Source organism: Populus alba, chromosome 10 (genome assembly GCF_005239225.2).
Source record: "Populus alba chromosome 10, ASM523922v2, whole genome shotgun sequence".
In the NCBI taxonomy this organism is placed as follows: Eukaryota; Viridiplantae; Streptophyta; class Magnoliopsida; order Malpighiales; family Salicaceae; genus Populus; species Populus alba.
In genome coordinates this window covers 874,309-896,480 of record NC_133293.1, presented here as the reverse complement: position 1 = coordinate 896,480, position 22,172 = coordinate 874,309, and the positions used below count along the sequence as shown (strand labels likewise).

The window sequence follows — 22,172 nt, the reverse complement described above, 5'->3', positions numbered from 1 at the left end:
TTCATAAAGAACATGCTCGACTTAGTCTTAGGAATCTGACTAAAAAAGACCCTGTTTGCCAGTTTTTAAGAAAACTGGATGGGAAGCCTATCCCCGACCCATAGAGGGTGTTTAAGCCGTTCTTAGACATAAAACCAAGGAAAGATGTGAGACACAATCACAACTACTTGTACATACACGTGCTTTTTCAAAATAAATAAATAGAGAGAGAGAGTGAGACTACGGCTAGCCTACATATAGGTGATATGATTGCATTTTCAATTTCTCATCTATAAATTCTTCTCTTCCTTCTCTTTATTTCTACTCAACCCATACATTCAACAAATACAGAAGTGTGTAGAAATGGCAGGTTCCTCAAGTCATCAGATAAACAATATTTGTGTTTTTGGTGGATCCAGTCCTGGGAAAGAAAAAGAGTTTTTAGAATCAGCAAATCATCTTGGTCAGGTACTAGCTGAGCGAAAGATTCATTTAGTGTATGGAGGAGGCAGCCTTGGGTTAATAGGGGGAGTATCAAAAGCTGCATTTTAGGTGGTAGTCAAGTTTTGGGGGTTGCCCCCAAAGCTTTAGCACAAGGGGACATCATTGAAAAAACAATTGGAGAGGAATTATAGGTCCCCACAATGTCTGATCGAATGAATACAATGTTTAACCATGCTGACGCCTTCATTGCCTTACCAGGTGGTCTGGGCACATTGGAAGAGATCTTTCATATTTCCTCTTAGGCCCAACTGCACATTCACTATAAACCCATAGGTCTGTTAAATGTTAATGGTTTTTATGATAAGTTGTTGTCTTTTCTTGATCATGCTGTGGAACAAGAATTTCTAACATCTTTGGCACGACAAATCATAATCTCTGCTACTACTGCTGAACAATTGATTGACCAACTACAATCTTTCATCCCTGTAATTGATCCCTCCATAAGTCGCATAAATTGGTCAACTAAGGAAAGCCGTAAAAACCTTAGATTGGATTTGAGCCTTAGTTTGTAAAAACTTTGTGTCTTTTGTTTTTATTATTATGTTTTGTTGTTTCTTATATTTGTTTAAGTGTGTTTCAGGTTTGTTAGTGTTCGCTATTTCAGGTGATGTCTTCTATACTCTAGCTTTCTACCTTAGGACATTGAGGATAATGTCTCATTTTGTTTGGGGGGAAAGGATAGTAGTTGATATTTAAAAATATTTTTTTAAAAAAACCATGTTTTCTATTTGATAAACTATTTGCAAAACTGTTGTTACTAGGATGACAGAGTAAAATGAGTTCTTTTGTTAAAGTGACTCTTGAGACGCATCTTAGTAAACATTCTTAACAAGGTCTATCATAATACTTCTTGAAATATTCAGGTTTACAAACTCTCGTATTGCTAGTACTTGATTCTGCTCATATGCTCATTTAACAAGTATTCTTAAATCTTCATTTTCACACACACTTTAACATATGATTGTGGGTTGCACATTGGATTATTACATTATTTATGTTCTTTTGTTATAGGTAACAATTAAGGGAAAGGGATAGTATATAATTTGCAAAATAAAAAAACAAAAAAAAATAATGATAATAAAAAGGTAGATAAGTTTGGTTTCGTAGCCTCCCTAACCTAAGGAATTAAGCCCGAAGGGGTGTTTTAACACTTAATACCCTAAAGTCAACTGACTTGGGAGCTATTGGCCCAACGCTTGTTACATGGGTTAAGGAGAAAAGCTTAAGGGAATCAAACATTGCACTATCTACATATCAGTATCTGCAACCCGAGTTACTTAGCTCGTAGGGGTGTCTCAACACCTAATGCCCTAAGATCAACTGGTCTAGGAGTCATTAGCTGAAAGCTCGTTACATGGGTTAAAGATGCATTGTGTTTTAAGTTATATGTATATATAAAAAAAAAACAAAAAAACAAAAAAAAAAGATAAAAATCCTAACCCAAGGAAGTTAACCTTAAACATTAGAGCAAAAATTTGTTTTTCTTCCAAGTAAAGCCTCATAACTATATGTTGATATTTTGAGCACAAAAGAAAGGTTTAGTAATATCTTGTTTAAGAGGTATTGAGCAGATATATGAATTTAATGAGAGTTTGTTTATCTGGATAGATTAAAGTAAGTTGAATGATGAATGCCTTGCTTTATGGAATTTGCAAATTGTTTTTCTATTTTAATGCTTTGATTACTAGGGACTAGTAATAAGCTGGTTGGGGGGTGTGATTAGTACTTAAAAGTGTATATTTATCAGGGTTTTATATCATCATTTTGCACTTAAAGTATCAATAACTCCTTAACTAAAGCATGTTTTATAATAACAAGTCTAATACTATAAAATGCCCTAATATATGGTAAATGTTCATCTTAAATGTAGGCCTATCACATAAATCAAAGGATTGATTGATGAATTCAACTACTGAAATTTGCGAAGATAAAGAGAGGGTGAAACTTAGAAAAGAGATGTTGGTGCAGTCCAAACTGGAACACTGCTTGGTAATTAGGTCATATCTTGAGTTCTAGATGTCCAAATGACCTCAAAGTTTTACACAGATTCAGTAAGACATAGGCCTATAACTTTTATGTTTTCATCAAGATCTAAGAAGGTCGTTTTCCAGTCCAAATTATAGCAACAACGGAGAAGTCTGAATCTGTTCTGCAGCCCGAACACTGTTCAGTGTTTGGCCCATATCTGGAGTTCTAGAACTCCAAATGACCTCCATTTTTTTTTCATGTAAAGCTGAGTCAATTTTCTACAACTTTTATGTTTTCTAGTGGACCCAGTTCGGATGGTAGCATTTTGGTTTTATTCAGACAAGAAGATAAGGATTTTTACCAAGTCAAAAGTTGGCCACCCACTCAACAATTAGTCATCAAATCAATAATTCCGAATTTTGGCTTATAAAAGGAGGCATTTGCCATGTATTTGGTGGCTTGGTTGTTCAGATCAAACTCATGCTCTCTATTTCTCTCTTTATATTTTTTTTGTAATTTTTAAGTTTTGCTTTCATTAATATCTTGTTTATGCTTTTCATTTCCTTTCCTTTACTTAGTTAACTTGTATTTTCTTTATGTTCTTGTTTTGTTTATTTATGTTTCTCTTCTTCATTATGTTTAGCTAAGTTTATTATGTCAAGGTGAAAAGGTTACACTAATGGTGTAAGAATAAATATAGTGTAAACTCAACATGGATCTTAATGTTTAATATTAACATGTCTTATCTTTTTATCTTACTAATTCTTAATACCTTGCTTGTTAAATGGTTAATCTAGATTTGTGTTGTATAACACTTGGTACAACAAATGCTTGGCACTCTCATAGCCCAACAGTATCGTATTACCTACACTTGGCTATGAAAGAAACTTGATTTGTTGTTAACATCAGTTAATATCATGAATTCCTGACAATATTTAAAAGTTTGGTGTTATGTAATTAAGATAATTAATATGATCATGTTAATAATTTATAATGAGCTATTAATGAGAAATCATGTGATTGGAACCTCCTTTGTGTGTGGTTTCCAGTTGAGTAATAAGAGTTTATACTATACTTGTTTGAAACACCATTAGTGGATCCTCTAACCTTGACATTTGTTTTTTATCATTGTTTAATCCTTACATTAATCTTCCATCTCAAAGTTCTCATTAATTTCTTCCTCCTCTTCTTTTTATTATTATTATTATTACTATTATTACTACTACTACTACTACTAATACTACTACTACTACTACTAATACTACTACTACTATTATTATTATTACTACTATTAATATTACTATTATTATTATTACTATTATTATCATAAAATCAGTATATAGGCTGGAAACCTGTGACCCGTTCTTTTAGATCATTCTTAGGTATAACAACGCCACGTACTGAGTATTATTGTTGTTGTTGTTGTTGTTGTTATTATTGTTGTTGTTGTTGTTGTTGTTGTTGTCTTGTTATTTATAATTTATACAATTAACCTCTCTGTGGTTCGACCCCGGTCTTGCCGGGTTATTTATTACTTCGACACTCCTGCACTTGGGAGAAGACATCAATCTTTTGGTCGTGTCACTCATCATAGCCACTTCATTGGCTATACACTTGTCCACTCATATCTAGCCATCACATTGGCTTTGGGGCGTTCTGAACTGGGGCTCCTATCATGGCCCTCACACCTTCCATAAGGTGTCTTCGCCCGTTGTCATGGGACGGTCTGAACTGGGGCTCTTATCATGGCCCTCACACCTTCTCTTGTGGTGTCTTTGCCTTTCATAGGCAAGCATCCTCCTTCAGCTAGGATGCTTCAGTGGCTCCAAGATTCTCTACCACCATGTGGACTTGGGAGAGATTATTGCCACTAACTACATAGAAAGAGAAAGTTGTGGTATACTCCTCGCAATCCTCCACCTCGATTCTATATTTGGAGCTTTTATGCCTTTCTGTTTGATAGCTCCACCTACACCAATTCTCTTTAGTGTCTTCACCTTTCATAGGCGATCGCCTTTTATCACAGGCGTTTGCACCCCCTCAATTAGGTGCCTCTGCAACAGCTCATCTTTCCATCCTTGCATGCATTGGAAAGGTCCTCGCATGTTGTCTTCATCAAGAGCACAAGAGACTTCATATTGTATATAGTCTCTGCTCTGAGCTTCATCTGGGAACTCTTCTTCTCCTTGCACCTGTTGTCTCAATACAATACCTTGTTAGGATCCTACGGGTACTCCTGCACAATCTCTATGTGCCCTCGTGCAATATTGTTCTCCAGATTTCTCCATATTCCTTGCTTATGTTTGACAGCAGCTCATCCTGTCACAACACCTATCCAAGTCAAAATAGGGTGCCAATCTTTATCCCCTTGTTGTATTTCTCTTCCATTATCAGGGTCTTCATCCCCTCGAGAAATCACAATCACCGAATATATGTTGACATGTATGTTGACTGGTCAATTGCATGCTGATGTCATCGTTACATCAGGCTGACGTGACCCTTTTGCATGCTCATGTCTACTATTCATGATGATGTCACTTTTATGTCATACTGATGTCATCCTTATCCGAGTCAGTCACATGGGTCGGGTCAACTGGTATTCGGGTCGAGTCAACCCATCCGGGTGAAGAAGACGCGTGGCACACGTGGGGCGCGTCTGCGCACGTGGGCAGACGCCTTGCTGGAGAGTGATGGAGAGTGTGGCCATGTCCGACGTTCGATTTTGACGCCGTTTTCACCAGTGGCTTCGTCTCTTCCTCCTCTAGACAGTGGTATGGTCAAAACATTATTTTGACAACTTTCATTTTTGAGCAAAAAATCAAACACCACTTCAAACCATATGCTCTGATAATTGTTGGGAATTCCGACCGGTGATGTACTGATAATTGCTCATAGGAGGGGAAGCACACTGACACACAATATTTCGGCAAATCACCTACATCCACGGGAGAGGTTCATTTTATTTAGAGATAGAGAAAGGATTACAAAGCAAATACATGGAGGAGGAGGATCACTTCACTCTACTCTACTCCCAGCTTACATTGCTGCACTTGCAGCTCCTGCAATGGCAGCAAGGCTGCTGCCTTCACTTTCTCTCTTGGTCTCTCTACATGTCTCACAACTCTCTCATTTTGCTCTCTAAAATCATGACTCTTTTATAAGCATCAATGGCAGCTCCTCTCAATGGTGGCTGTCAAAGTCAATGGTTGGTGGCTGCCACCAACAAGCCACCATTGTAGCCTCCTTCTTTGACAATGGTGGCTGCCAAGGATGCAATGATTGGTGCCGTCCATTTGCTGCACATGCAATGGCAACCAACCCAACAATAACACGCTGATGGCTGAAGGAGAGAAGCATTATCAATCAGAAATCAACAGAAGAAGCAGAATCAACGTTGCAGATCGTGAGGCTAATTAACAGTAGCACAATGAAGCAAGTAATTAGCTAATTAGAGGGGCTGCCATTTAAAGAATAATTAGCTAATGAAGGAGTCGCAATTAGATTTTGTTGAATAGAAACAATAGAGGGGCTGCCATTTGAAGAATAAATCTGTTAAGATAAATTGGTTTTGATACAAGTTAAAATAATATTTGTGCTAATTGAGAGGCTTAATCTAATGAGATAGCCACCTCTTTTATTTATATAATTACAGCAGTATATATGTTATGGTATAGCATATAAATCAATACATTAATAATATAATATTTTCTATATTAACCCATTCCATAACATATGTGCACTGCCAAGTCTTCGTTCTTTTTTTTTTTTTTTAATGCAGCAAGTTGTTAAAATTGATAATGACAAGATTTAAATTTGATATATATATATATATATATAAGTCTTCATTTGAGTCAACGTATTTTTGATGGGGAAGCAGGTGTTGGCCAGCCAGTTGCTTTCTAGGAGTGGATCAACTGCTTTAGCAGATGGGCCCATCACTGCAGAGTAATTTTATATTCTCACTCCCATTGTGGGATTTTTCTTTATATTTCTTGTACCGTCAATCTTTCCAATTTCATTTCATCTTCATTCAAGAACTTTCAAAGCACTTTCTCTCTTCTTCACTGTCTCCAAAACAAAATGGCTACAGAGTTTTTTCTTACAGTTAGTTTCATTTCCATGTTCTGAGGGTAATATTCCTTAATTAGTTGACTGGCTGACTTGCTAAGAATTTGCACGAAAGCATATCCCTTAGTTGATTCTTCAGCTAACCTTTCTCTCCGAGAACTGCAATTTCATAGGTGGTGGAATCCAACCAACCCTTTTCCTTCTATATAGGTATAACTAACTCTTCTATGCTTTTTTCTTGTTTTGATTTCATGAATTCACTGATAGCAATAATTTGAAAGCTTTATGTTCAGATAGATCATTATTGATCAGTTTATGTCTTCTAGTACAAGATTATTGTCAAATCATCCCATCACAGTTAGTTAGTTTCCATTATCTTTTTCATGTTCGTAGACTTTCTGCCTGTGATGTGTTGCTAGTTAGCCAAATATGAATAACTTTCAATTGTCGGTATCACGTAAACTTAATTATAGATGAAACTATTTGTCAGTTGCTATTTTTTTATGCTCTCTCGTTATTTAGCTTAAGCTATTGTATTATCTTTGATGATCACTTCACATGCACCCCTTGCTAGTATTTGCAAGAGAGTAGATACCTTCTGCAATTGCTCCATTGCTAATTAATTGTGCCTTAATTTCTGCAGCTGCCATGACAGAGCCAGAGTCTTCTAAATCTAGAACAGAAGGGGCCTATGATGTCTTTTTGAGTTTTAGAGGAGAAGATACTCGCAAGACATTTACAGATCATCTATATACAGCCTTAGTCCAAGCAGGAATCCACACTTTTCGAGATGATAATGAACTTCCTAGAGGAGAAGAAATCTCCGATCATCTCCTCAAGGCAATTCAAGAATCAAAGATATCTATAGTTGTCTTTTCAAAGGGATATGCTTCTTATAGATGGTGTCTTAATGAGCTTGTAGAGATTCTTGAGTGCAAAAATAGGAAAACCGGTCAGATTGCTCTTCCTATATTCTATGACATTGATCCTTCAGATGTGAGAAAGCAGACTGACAGTTTTTCAAAAGCATTTGATAAACATGAAGAACGTTATAAAGAAAAGGTGAAGGAGTGGAGAAAAGCTCTTGAGGATGCGGGAAATCTTTCTGGATGGAATCTCAATGATATGGAAAATGGGTATGCCTTTTCTTTCTAAGATTCACTTGCTGCCATTTATGGAGTCATTACACATTTGATTTTTCAAAGTTAAACAATAAAATATTGTTTTGAGCATATTTAATTAACTTGCTATCAAATGACTTTCCTTTGTCTATGAACAGGCATGAAGCAAAATTTATCCAAGAGATTATCAAGGATGTGTTGAATAAATTAGATTCCAAGCACTTAAATATTCCTAAGCTCCTAGTACGTATTGATCCGCTTGCTCGCAATATTTTTGACTTCCTAAGTACTGCAACAGATGATGTACGCATTGTGGGCATACATGGGATGCCAGGAATAGGAAAGACAACTATAGCAAAAGTTGTATTTAATCATCTCTGCTCTGGATTCGAGGGAAGCTGTTTTCTTTCGAATATCAATGAAACATCAAGACAATTTAATGGTCTCGCTCTTTTACAAAAGCAACTTCTTCATGATATTCTAAAACAAGATGCTGCTAACATCAGCAATGTTGATAGAGGAATGGTTCTGATCAAAGAACGGCTTTGTCGCAAAAGAGTTCTTGTTGTTGCTGATGATGTGTCTCATCTTGACCAGCTAAATGCTTTGATGGGAGAGCGAAGCTGGTTTGGTCCCGGAAGTAGAGTAATTATAACAACAAGAGATTCAAGTTTTCTACTTAAAGCAGATCAAACATATCGGATCGAAGAATTGAAACCAGACGAGTCCTTTCAGCTTTTCAGCTGGCATGCCTTTAAGGACACCAAGCCAGCAGAAGACTATATTGAGCTTTCGAAGTATGCAGTTGATTACTGTGGAGGACTTCCTTTAGCTCTTGAGGTTATAGGAGCTTGTTTGTCCGGGAAAAACAAAGACAGATGGAAATCTGTAATTGACAAGTTGAGAAGAATTCCAAACCGCGATATTCAAGGAAAGCTTAGAATAAGTTTTGATGGACTGGACGATGATGAACTGCAAAATGCCTTCCTTGATATTGCATGCTTCTTTATTGGTAGAAAGAAAGAATACGTTGAAAAAGTGCTAGAAGCCCGTTGTGGTTACGATCCAGAAGTTGATTTGGGAACTCTCAGTGAAAGGTCTCTGATTAAAGTTACTGCCATTGGAAAGATAACCATGCATGATCTATTACGAGACATGGGAAGGGAGATCATTCGTGAAAAGTCACCGAAACAACCTGGAGAAAGGAACAGAATTTGGAATCAAGAGGATGCATGGAATGTACTTGACCAGCAAAAGGTAAGAGCTCAATGCATACACGAAAGCATAGTCATGCATATTTTCTTGTCAAGCTTATTAAAAATAATGATATGAAAGTTGTATTGTTTTTTTTTCTAGGGTACGGAAGTTGTAGAGGGTCTTGCACTGGATGTGAGAGCATCAGAAGCTAAATCATTAAACACAGGATCATTTGCAAAAATGAGATGCTTAAATTTACTACAGATCAATGGGGTACATCTCACCGGATCCTTCAAACTACTTTCTAAAGTGTTGATGTGGATTTGTTGGTTTGAATGTCCTTTGCAATATTTGCCATTTGATTTTACTTTGGACAATCTTGTTGTTCTTGATATGCAATACAGTAACCTCAGAGAATTATGGAAAGGAGAAAAGGTGCGAAACAAACTACAATCCACCAAATTTCTCCAGTAAATATAATATTTACATGTTATGACTTTATATGATTACTTTTCATTGTTTTTCTCTCTATTTTGACAGATTCTCAACAAGCTGAAAATCTTTAATCTCAGTCATTCTCAATTCCTAGTTAAAACACCAAACTTACATAGTTCAAGTCTACAGAAACTAAGGTTGGAAGGTTGCTCGAGTTTAGTTGATGTGCATCAATCTGTTGGAAATTTGAAGAGCCTCATTTTCTTGAATCTAAAGAGATGTCGGAGCCTAAAGATTCTTCCCGAAAGCATTGGTGATGTAAAGTCTCTTAAACGTTTGAATATTTCTGGATATTCACAACTTGAGAAGTTGCCAGAATGCATGGGTGATATGGAATCCTTAACTGAGCTGCTAGCAGATGGAATTAAAAATAAACTTCTACCTTCATTTGTACATTTAAAGTATGTCAGAAAGTTATCATTGTGTGGATACAGTTTCTGTCGGGACTCACCATCACCTACATCCTCGGTTTCCCAAATTTCATCATGGCTTTCACCGTCGTCTACATCCTGGCCTCTACCAGTTTCATCTTCGATCATAGCAAGTACTGTTTTAAATTGGAAACGTTTGCTGCCAACATCTTTTGAATGGAGATCAATGAAATGTCTTAAGTTTTCTAATAGTGGTTTGTCTGATCGTACAACTAACTGTGTTGATTTCAGGGGTTTGTCCTCTCTAAAAGAATTGGATCTATCACAAAACAATTTCTCTAGCCTGCCTGCCGGGATCGGCTTCCTTCCCAAGCTTTCGATTTTGAGTGTTGAGGAATGCATCAAGCTTGTATCAATCTCAGATCTTCCCTCAAATTTACACTGTTTGAATGCCTTTCGTTGCAGTTCAATGAAAAGTGTAAGAATTCCAATCCAGTCAAAACACTCACCATCTATGCATCTCAATAAATGTTATATGTTAGAAGAGATTCAGGGCATCGAAGGTCCAAGTAATAATTACTGGTCTATTGACGTTGATTTCCCCAGTGATTCATCAAATAATTTCCTGAAGAGTCTTGCTGAGGTACTATCTCTGTCTCTCCAGCACACAAATATACACATTAATCAATTAGTTTCTAAAATTTCAGCATTTCTTGAAATCAATATATATATATACAGGCATCATGCAATGGTGATTATGGGTATTTTATTGACTCCTTTCCTGGTAACATGCCAATGCCAAATTGGTTAAGCTACCGTGGAGAAGGATGTTCATTATCATTTCATATACCTCCAGTTTTCCAAGGCTTGGTTGTTTGGGTTGTTTCTCCATTTGATGTTCATAGTACTGTGAATTACACCATCGGTTACCGGGTTATTATAAAAAATAAAAACAACGGTGTTCAATTGTTTGAAGATGAACTAGAAGTAGGATGCAGTTACCCTCGTAAATGGGTAAGATACATAAGTATAAGTGATATGGCAATGGAAGAATACTGTGGAGATGAGGAATTGGAACTGTATCTGGGGAGCCAGCCCATTGATGGAAGCAAAGTGGTACAGTGTGGGATCCATGTGATAGTAGAAGAGACAGATTCATTTGAAGGGTCAGAGTGGGATCGGGAGATTAACAACATAGAGTCAAGAGATGAGGAGTTGGAACTGCACTTGAATTCGGGGAGAAAAGACATTAATGTGACAGAATGTGAAGTTCATGTGATCAAAGAGTTAGAAGTGGGAAGAGATCATAGAGTGATGCCTGCATCACGGCCATATCGTCTGCTTCCTTATCATCCCAATTATGGTCTTATAAGAGCGTCTACAACTGCGCAGTGGAAAGCTTATTTGATGCAAAAAAAACCTCGCGAAGTAATAATTTGTGGTAAGAATAAATATTCCCTTTAGTTTTATTTAATTCTATTTAATTTATGAAATTAAATATTATCTTTAATGATTTTTTTTTTCTTATTTAATTTTAAAAACATCAATTAATTATTAGCTATAAAAATCCCCCAAAATGCATTAGTTGAATCACTTAAGCTGATATCAAACAATCCATCGAATCGCACTTAATTAAACCATTATTTTTATTGGTAGCAACTCGTGTGTCTTTTAAGGCAAAAGAATAGCAGGAAGAGCTAAAATTAGAAATATTTAGAGACGGTTTGATTTATTTTTTTATGATAATATTTTTAAATTTCTTAAAACATGAATTGAAAAACTTGTATGTTTTGATATTCTTGTGTAAAAAAGAAAAGCCAACAATGACTAACCTAAATTTATAAAATCACTTTAGTTGATTTGGAAATTTTTTAGTATTGATTTTTGTTTTTATATTTTATTTCAAATTTGATATTTTAAAACAAAAAAAAAAAACGATGTGAAAATAACCTTTTTAATTATAAAATAAGTTTCTTAACTAAAAGTAAAACGGAGTTGTTTTTTTTGTATTGAATTTTGTTGGTTTGTAGGGAAGGGAACAAGGACAACGGCGTAGAAGACATGGACAACCTAGTGTTGGATTGGACGTGAGAGCATTAAAAGATAAATCATTGAGCACAAGATCATTTATAGAGAGAGATGCTTGAAGTTACTCCAAAGGCTTCTTTCTGATCAGTAGATATGTATTTGTTGGCTTTAATGCCCTTTAAAATTTTTCCATCTGATTTGAAATTCGACAACCTAATTGTTCTTGTTATGGAGTGAGAAAAACTCATTTGTTACTCTTGAAGATTGCTTTTTCTTTCTCTTTCTCACTTGCACAGTTCAAATTAATGCTTGAAGGTTGCTCAAGTTTAACTTAGTTGCATCAATCTAATTTGTGAACTGTATTATTGTCAAGAGGTTTTTCAAACTTCCAACATAGAGAAAGAAAAATAAAAAACATGAGCCAAGGGAAACACCCATGCTTTGCATCAATCTAATTTGTTTAAGTTTTGTTGGTTGAAAAAAAACTTCCTAAAATTATTATTATTAATTTTCATACACAATTATATTTAAGATTATTATATGGTCAACTTGTCTATGTCAAAGAATAGAATCTGAGGCAACTTTTTGACCAAAATTTCATTTTCTATTATTCCTTCAATATTATTTTATAGTTTATTTCATACACAATTATATTTAAGATTATTATTTTATAGTTTAATGCAAGCAACTTGTTTACTAGGATTTGAGATGTAAATAGATTTTTTGTTAGGATGAGGTGGTCAGGTTGCGTCACATTGATTATGTCATGAAGTTAACTAGAGTAAGATATAAAGATATCAAGCTTCGGAGAGAATCAAGATCAGTTACAGCAAAAAAAAAAAAAAAAAAAAACAACATATTATGGATATAAATTGAAAGGAAAAGTTTAGTTATAAGGAATCAGATTCACAAAGAAATTTGAGTCTCATCGATTCTAGGAAACAAGTTGGAAGGAATCAATTTTACAATAATTGAACTTGGCACTAGCTAGAGAGAACCTTCGTGCCACTAAGTACTGAATCGTTATTCAAATGTACTGAAGGCCATTTGTTTGCCATTTGTGCTAATTAAGAACATAATTATGTTCTTTAATAGTTTTTTGGAAGAAGAAAAAACTGGGGTGAGTTAATATTCTGTAAAATAAGCTTGGAATAGCTTGCGGGGGCCGGTTGGCTCAGAGATCAATTTTGTTTTTACTACAAATTGCCTTTTAATTGGACTGGGATTCGGTAAGTTTCCCTTTTGTTTACATATGAAGTTCCGAGACAACAGTGCTTGCTGTTCTTGAACAGACATTGCTTGGGATTGTGCTTATTGCCATTAATTAAACTGAGATTATTCTGATTAGAGAACAGAAGGAATCTTCTTTCATAATTGGCTTTCGAGAAGGTTTAGTGTTTTTGCTACCTCTGCTTTTGGACCTGACTTGATTCCTGACCGGTAGAAACAGCATTAGTCCAAAAGAAGGGAAGCTTTTGTTTTCTTTAATCACATGAACTGATATTCTCATTAATTTATGCCCAACCATGGTTGTTAAAATCGCGATTCAAGTCGTAAAGTCATATGTTTTTACGAGTTAATATAGACTTTACGTGCTAAACCGTTCATAAAACTCGGAAATGAGCAAAATTGGGTCAGAAACAGTTAAAATCGGTAAAATCGGGCGAAATCGCATAAAATCATGATTTCACCACCGATTGCACGAGTTTGCCCGCAGGAGAACAAAATCCAGTGCAGCTGCCATGTGTCACCCGCCGATTGGCTTGAACAGATCGAAGGCAATTTATTCAGTAACCGTGACTCACCGAATCAGTCTTCTCTCTTCACTTTCTACTAAAAAGAATTTGCAACTTGAAGCATGCGTTGTCTTGTCTACGGCTTTTAATACTGCTTAATTAATACAATACAGTACACACTAGTTAATAAACTACTTTTCCACTTTATGTCCTAAATGCCTTTATGAACTGAGATTTCTGAAATTGAATGAGCACTTCACGAGATTCTCTTCTTCTTTTTTCACTTATTAATTCATAAGTACTTAACCATAAAAAATATTTATTTTAATAGAAAAATATGAGAAACTTCATGGATCTTCATGTATTTACATGAACAGTCAAGTTGTTCAGTTTTTTCCCATACTTTTTTTAATTTTAAATAAACCGTCTAATTAAATAAAATTAGACTTTAATTTTAGGATAAACATACCAAATTAAAAGAAAAATAACTAAAATATAAACACAAAGAAATATGGCTAAGAAACACAATCATTATTTTTAAAGTGCTTGAACTATGTATGAATTTTTATTTGAAGCATGAGTTAATATAGACTTTACGTGCTAAACCGTTTACTAAGTATTTAGAACAATATTCAATTCTAATCCAAAGTCGATAGTAATAAACTCTTGGTGATGGTTTTGTTATCTATGGTGGTCGGACAACAAAAAAACCAGTAAAATCAAAAGGTTTTTAATTTTTTTGTGTTTAAATTTGATATCAATAAACTTTTGATGATAATTTTTTTTTCATTTTATGATGGTTTTATCGTCAGTAATGATAAGATGAAAGAAAGCTATTGATTTTTCTCTCTGCAGTGGTTAGTATTATAATATTTAAACTTGATATTACAGTTTAAAGCAATACACAAATGTCGGGTGCTTTTATTTACAAAAAGGAGTGCTGTCTAAAATTATTCATTTGACAGCTGTTGTCAACCAAACCTTTCCTATCTATATAAAGGCTGGCTTGGCCTCCTACATATTAGCCAAAGCAAGAAAACAAACAAAACCTATATATTTCATAGCTACTTGTCTTAGTGTGTTGATTAGTTGTAGTTAACATGGCACGTCAGGCAGATCGTCTTGTTAAGATTGGGCAGGAGGGTTTTGCAGCCATTGATGAGCACTTTGGCCGGGCCAAGAGGCGGCCACCAGTTATGAAGGTTCCCTATGCGCATCCCACATATTACCACGTTCATCAGGCAAACCAAATTCCTGCAACAAAACTAATCGACAGCAACGAGGCAGCGCAACGCTACAATGGGAGGGTTTATATCGATTACCCAAAGGGGAAACCAGTTCCGTTTTAAAGACCAATCACTTACGTTTCTTTTATGCATAACCTCCTCCAGTACTTGTGTTACCTTTAGTCCTGTACGATATTCTCCCTCTGCTAAACGTAGACGAGGAGAGGTTGCTAGAACTCGAGTCAGGAGCTTCTTCTTACTTCTTCAAATAAACTTTCTGTGATTTATATATCATAATTTTCTATTTGGCTGGTCAAGTATGTATTGTCATAATTATCTTTCTGACTTCCTAATTATCACCTGATTCACCTCTGATTGTTGCACTGTATGCAAGAGTACTGTACGTATGAATATAAACAGCAGGTGTGCTCTGTTATTGCCATATGCTTAAATAGATCGCAGGATCCACAAACAACAAGTGATGGCAAGCTTCTTATTAGTGAACAATAAGCTGATCATCTGTTAATTCTGTAACCAAAATTTCCTCCACAGCTCTTTAACTAAGCTGATAGTCGATGAAGAGTCAAGAAAAAGCATGATTCCCAATCCGAGCTATGTGAGCAAGTGTATCTAGTAAAAATATCTCATCTCCCATGAAAATGAGATTAGTACGCCTCCCTTTGAAGCTTTGCTTTACACATGTCTTTTACAGAAAAAGGGAAAAAGGGGAAATGCTTTGAGATGTGCTTTAACCTCCTCCATATTTCATTAAAAACCTTCATTATAAATGGGACCCATCAAAAACATGAGATGTGCTTTAACGATCCTCCATGTTTCATCTTAGCCTGGAAGGATAAACAAGAATATTATTGTTTCTGAAATATAACGATTGCAAGCATCGCCTTTCGGTGAACTTTTGATGACAAGAAACTGCCACAAATTGGGTACTATTCCGAGAGAGTTTTCTTTTTCTGCTCTGTTATCGCATATATACAACTGAAATCTTTAAGTCCTCTTCAGGGTACCCCCCGAAAGAAAATGGTCTTTCATGGAAAGTCCTGAGGAATCTGAGGCATATAATATGAGATATATATCGTCCCAAGATCATAAAAATGATAAATCTTAATCTTATCAGGTGTAGCCATGAGGTGGGATCAGAACCTATTTTCCTAATTTTATTAACTAAAGGGAAAGCCGCAACTAAGTCTCTGTACTATATGATTGTCCATTAATACAGAATCTAGCACATCCTTGAGGAGCTAAAGAAAGCTAGAATAAAGCACCTCTAGCCACATCTTCGCTGTTTATTCTCTAATAGTATTGTTTTGTTAAATTGCACTTGAAAATACAGAACCTGTTATTGATATTTCATGGACAATATTTATTCTGGTTGTGCAAGTAACCTACACACCAATACTTGTAATATTGCATCAAAATTCAAACTAACAGCATTATATGTATGCTTGTGGATATGGAATCAGCCCCAAGTGGAGAACCCCATAAATCTTGAAAACCTCTGTTGATTGTGATGGGTCCAAAAAGCAGAAAGCAATTCCACCCGATTGTGCTTATTTCCATTAATTAGAAAGTGGGGATGAAACTGTTGGGCAGAGAGATGAAGTGCCCAAAAACTGCAATATCGTCACATTAATTAAACTGAGATTATTCTGATTAGAGAACAGAAGGAATCCGAGATAAAATACCCTGAATCTTCTTTCATAATTGGCTTCCGAGAAGGTTTAGTGTTTTTGCTACCTCTGCTTTTGGACCTGACATGATTCCTGACCGGTAGAAACAGCATTAGCCCAAAAGAAGGGAAGCTTTTGTTTTCTTTAATCACATGATCAGATGTTCATAAAAGTGGCTCTCATGATTGGCTGAAAACAGTTGTTGATGAGCAGTGTTTCCCTCCCTTATTTTTCAATTTACTAAGTCGATAATAATAAACTCTTGGTGATGGCTTTCTCATTGATGGTGATCGCACGACAAAAAAACCAGTAAAAGTTTCTTTTGTATAAAATATATTAAGTATTGAAAACATCCAAATCTAACAGTTTTAAATTTTTTTTGTGTTTAAATTTGATATTAACAAACTTTTGATGATTTGTTTTTTCATTTATAGTGGTTTTATCGTCATTAGTGATAAGATGAAGAAAAAACTATTGATTTTTCTCTCTGGTTATTATCAAGGTTGTCAAAAATATTTTTTTTACACGACACGAAATATATAATATAAATTTTGATCGTAAACTTGAATCATAAAATCATAAATAAAATATTTTAACTAATTATATATTGATAATTCCAATCAAGTAGTAAATAATAATATAACATAATTAAAATAAAAGAGAAATAAACAATACAAATATTCAATCTTAAAATACATTATTCAAATAAAAATTCATACATGATTTAAATAACTTAACAATACAATACAATAAAATTATGTTCATAGAATTTCATTAACTAAAAATTAACAAATCTAAAACAAACAATTTGTTGTTGTATCATGTAACTAAACACAGTCTTATTACCTTTATTTTTCTCCTTATTCCTAAAATATTAATTAAAATTATTACCATTTAAAAAATTATTTTATTACTACTAATATCAGTATTGATATTGTGAACATTAATGCTATTACTAGTTACTACTATAAAAAACTAATGATGATCCATCTCTCCTTTATTTTCTACATAACACCTAATTATATTTAAATTCAACTTGACTTTACCGGTCAATTCAATAACTTATTTATTCATATTATAATTTATATCAAATCTTATATTAAACTAGTGGGAGTTAATTATATATTAGCCAAAATGGAAAAAAAAAATTAGAACACCTAATGTTGAGATGATATTTAAAGAATTAAATTACATCATCATAATTAATAATTATTATTTTTTAAATAAAACCACACAAATTGAAGGCCAAGTGGCCTTGGTATAAAAGGAAAGCAAAACGTAAGGGCTCACTGTATTAAGCATTTTTCTTATCAAAACATCCTCCTCTTCATTTCCTCTCTCTCTCTCTCTCATTTGGAATCTAAATAATAAGAATTGGCTCCTCACATAAGGCGAATGGTACAACGGGAAAAACCACCTAAAGCTAAGACTACTTTTTGGGTGTTGCTCTTGAGAGAGAGATTAACAGAGTGTGGAAGGCTGGAAGTTGTGGTGTTGCTACAGCAAAAGAGAAAGGGTAAAGGAGAGTGGGGACTTGGAAGGGACTCAGACTCAGTATAGTTTGTAAATTGTAACTTTTGTTAAAATCTTAAACTCGGTTTGAGTTGATCGAGTTTGACCGAGTTTGATTGATTTTAACCAAGTTTGCTTATTTTCGAGTTTTTAACTTGATTCTACATATTATATATGAGTTGACTTGTAAAACATATGATTTTACGAATCAAACTCGCGAGTTTAATAACATTGATTAGTGTTATAATATTTAAATTTGATGATAAAGATAAGCTAATCATTAATATTTAAATTCTTCTCCCTTGGTCAGAATCCCCTTGTGTTGGTTTTAGGTAAGTGGTCTTAGCCTTTTTAAGGCTAAGGCTCAGTTTGGATTTGTCAAAATTAGTAGAAGAAAATACTCTTTTTTATTATTAAATCTTGTTTGATAAACATGTTCTAATTTTATTATTTTGGGCATCCTTATTTTTCTGTTTTCTTTGTGTTTTCCCAAATGCTCACGTCTTTTATTATTATTTTGAATTTTAAGGATTTATTGTGCAATTAATTTGGGACTTTCTTACCATTTTATATTTAGTATTTAGAATTGTGACTTATATGCTAGGTGTTTTTCTAGTATTAAATAAACTAAATGTTTTTTCTAAAAACATTGAATACGAGTTCATCTTGTTGTTTCCATGTGAGGCTGCACCGTTAATTAAATCCAAACTTGAGCAGTACCACACTTGGTTTAATGATATCACCAATTCTGCCCGTAGATATTGACACAATGTTCACAAAGCATCAAGTTGGATATTGATTTTGAAGCAAGACGTTTGGTTACTAGGTGGATGCTACGCGGTTAATAAAAAAGCAACATGAAGTGTTGCGTGGTAGGTAACAGGAAAAGAGCAATGTTCTTTTATAGCCGCCTCAGTGACTCTTTCCTAATCTAAAACAAAGTCTTTTCTTATTCTGTGAGAGCAAGCAAAGTCGGCTTCCAATAACTTATTTAAATAAGAATTGGCTCCTCACAGAAGGCGAATGGTACAACAGGAAAAACCACCTAAAGCTAAGACTACTTTTTGGGTGTTGCTCTTGAGAGAGAGATTAACAGAGTGTGGAAGGCTGGAAGTTGTGGTGTTGCTACAGCAAAAGAGAAAGGGTAAAGGAGAGTGGGGACTTGGAAGGGACTCAGACTCAGTATAGTTTTGTAAATTGTAACTTTTGTTAAAATCTTAAACTCGGTTCGAGTTGATCAAGTTTGACCGAGTTTGATTGATTTTAACCGAGTTTGCTTATTTTCGAGTTTTTAACTTGATTCAACACATTATATATGAGTTGACTTGTAAAACATACGATTTTACGAATCAAACTCGCGAGTCTCCTTATTCAGACTAGAATATTAGGTAGCAATTCTTAGGGGTGATAGGTCTTCTCTAAACACAATAAGTCTTCTTATTCAGACTCTAAGACCAATTGCAGTTTGTAGTAACTAGAATATTAGGTGGCAATTCTATTATTTATATTACTGATAAACAACAATCCCTTATTCTTTCCACCCATCACCACAAAAATCCCGGTCCAGTAGGGTGATATCCGCGACGCCGCAAATCCTTCAAACAAGAGGTTTGAAATCTTTATCTTCTATTTAATTTTCGAGTCTCTTAGAAATATGATTATCTTTACTTTCAAAATGATACTTACTTAAGCATCAGAGAATCCCTAAACTCACCAGAAAGGGATATTTTGCAATTATTAGGCACTAATCATCAACCATCTTGGATAGAAAAAATAAATTGTATCGCTAGAATTAAAAAATTAACTGATTATTCAAAACATAAACCTTATCCCTCTACTTGGATTTTTTGAGATATCATCAATATAAATATCCTTTGTAGAGGAAAAAAGTAGAGAACATAAGGTAACCGAGATAAAATACCCTGGATCTTTTTTCATAGTTGGCATCTGAGAAAGTTCAGTGTTTTTTCAACATTAAGTGGCTTATGGACCTGACTTGATTCCTGACCACTTCAACCGAATGGATGGCATGAATTACAGCAACACTCCTCTCTACTTTATTGGTTCACCATCAAGGAATCACCAAAAGCAGGGAAGAATTGATTTTCTTTAATCACATGATCAGATATTCTCATTTATGCCGAATACAAATTCATAAAAGTGGCTGTACTGTTAGGCTGACAACAACTGTTAATGAGCAGTGTTCGTGTGTCCCCTATTTTTCTTTTCATATTGAAAATTTACTAATTCTATGTTGTGAAGGAACTCTTGGTGATGAAAAATTCTCATTTGATGATGGTTTTGTCATTGATGGTGATCGGAAGATAAAAAAACCATTAAATTTTCTCTCTTCAATAAATATAAATACAAAATCCATAAGATTGAGGTAAAGAACACAATAAAATCATATCAAAGTCTTCATTTTCAACCTTAATATTAATATTTTACAAATCTAAAATTACTCTATTGAATTCATCAAGATGATCTTTAATGGACATACCTTCTTTCATCCAGAGAGCATATAGCAAATGCTTTAGACAAAAAAAAGTTGAATATCACCATGTGCCTATTCCATAAGATCTTTTTTCTCTTCATCATCCATCCTTTCAAGAAAATTGTATACACCTCTTAATGCCTTTGATAAACCTTGTTGAACTAACAAGGTGTGCATCTTAATAAGTCATAGATTGAAGTTCTCCCTACAACTAAATTTCTCTACATCAAACTTAATCATTGATATTACTCTTATTACCATCACGAAAGCTATTAAAAAATAATATAAATCATACTTTAAGACCTCACCTTATAGCTTAAGCTTTTGGGTTGAATTGGTTCTTTAACATGATATCAGAGTCTTGATTACCAAGTGATAACGAATTCAAATCTTACCATCCCTATTTATTTGATAAAAATTAAGTGCAAGATAGTGTGGGTATATGCAAGTTTCAAGCTCAAAGAGCTTTCACTTGAAGGGGTGTGTTAAAGAAAAATATAAATCATATCTTAGAACCTCACCTAATAACTTAAGTTTTTGGGTTGAATGGGTTATTTGACAAAGATAAATGATAACAATACAAGCTCTAATATCAATTTGTAATGTAAACAACCCTAAAATCTCAAATAAATTGGCAAGTAGAGAAATATAAAAGACAAGCACAATCAATCACAAGGAGAATAGATTTGATTTACATGGTTTAATAACTTAAGTCTATTCTACAAGAGAGATGATCAGATAAATTCAGTATAAGAAAATATAAGATTACAATGGGTTACATAAAATTTCTCTTGCCTAAAATCCCAAAGTAATCTAAAACTCATTTATTTTATTCTTTTTCTCTAGCCACTAAAGTGCAGAGAATGAAAGAATTCATAAATAAACATTATCTTATATGACAACTTTAGAATTTTATATAGACTAAGTACAAGTGTATTTCTTTTTTCACTTGGACTCACAATTTAAGACAAACCCATCAAAATTGGTAAGAGAATTGATCAAATTTACGCAAGTTCAAATTCCTTGTCCATTAGCTTTTGGATTGTTATACTTTTTCGCCTTGAATTACGGATCATCCTTCTTCACATGTAATTGTGAGTTAGTGACCTTAATCCAACGTATTGATTCGCTTTGAAGTTTAGGTAGCTGGGCCATCATAATTTGAATTGTTTGTTAATTTCAAGCAAGTATCTAGTTTTATTATTTTTAGAGTAAGAAAAATTATGGAAATTTTTGAAAAATTATAAATATAGTAGATCAATTTTCAGAAATTTTAGAGGGACCATGACTCCCAAGCTATAACTACGCGTCCCCCTTGCCTGTAAGAATTCCTTGTCTATAAAAAATGTACATGGTTTATGGTAAAATTAGTAGTAAATGTTATAGGAAGATGTAAGGTGCTTCCTACTATCTTGGAGGAAATCTGTAAAGGAGAAGGGCTGTGAGGAAACGACGGAACTGGTCATCAAATTTATCTTCTTACTTACAACTAATAATTCCGAGGATTTATTGTAAGAATTGGTTAGATCCTCTCGTGTTCTTAAAGAAACATCATCGGCTATTGTTCAAAATTTATTATTGAGTTGAATAAGAGAAATAAAATAAAGGTAATATACGAAATCATGGTATTTCAATTTCAATTTAATGAAAACAAATGACTGGAATTAACCTTTAAAATTTATAAATTTCAGACATTAGAGTAAAAATAAGAAAACTTCTCAATTTGACTGAAATATCCAGTCATGCCATTTATTAATTATCTCTAGTTAAAATTAGCATTAGGCG

General features: G+C 34.2%; 1 protein-coding gene across 2 annotated transcripts; it reads left to right on the top strand.

Annotated features, from left to right (window-relative positions):
* Nucleotides 1–6,459: 6,459 nt before the first annotated feature.
* Nucleotides 6,460–12,103, top strand: LOC118035309 (TMV resistance protein N). 2 transcript variants are annotated; one of them, XM_073411878.1, is made up of 7 exons: nt 6,460–6,729; nt 7,163–7,655; nt 7,799–8,897; nt 8,997–9,110; nt 9,378–10,346; nt 10,442–11,144; nt 11,734–12,103. In XM_073411878.1, the coding sequence occupies exons 2-7, from the start codon at nt 7,168–7,170 to the stop codon at nt 11,757–11,759; spliced, it is 3,399 nt and encodes a 1,132-aa protein (XP_073267979.1). In that variant the 5' UTR covers nt 6,460–6,729; nt 7,163–7,167; the 3' UTR covers nt 11,760–12,103. The 2 variants fall into 2 exon arrangements, with proteins under 2 accessions (XP_073267979.1, XP_034896729.1); XM_035040838.2 differs by having other exon boundaries at nt 8,997–9,272.
* The last annotated feature ends 10,069 nt before the right edge of the window (nt 12,104–22,172 follow it).

Coding starts and splice junctions, on each gene's coding strand:
- LOC118035309 (XM_035040838.2), top strand. CDS start 7,168: ATGACAGAGCCAGAGTCTTCTAAATCTAGAACAGAAGGGGCCTATGAT. Junction 8,898..8,996: donor ATGTACTTGACCAGCAAAAG/GTAAGAGCTCAA, acceptor TTTTTTTTCTAG/GGTACGGAAGTTGTAGAGGG. Junction 11,145..11,733: donor TCGCGAAGTAATAATTTGTG/GTAAGAATAAAT, acceptor GTTGGTTTGTAG/GGAAGGGAACAAGGACAACG.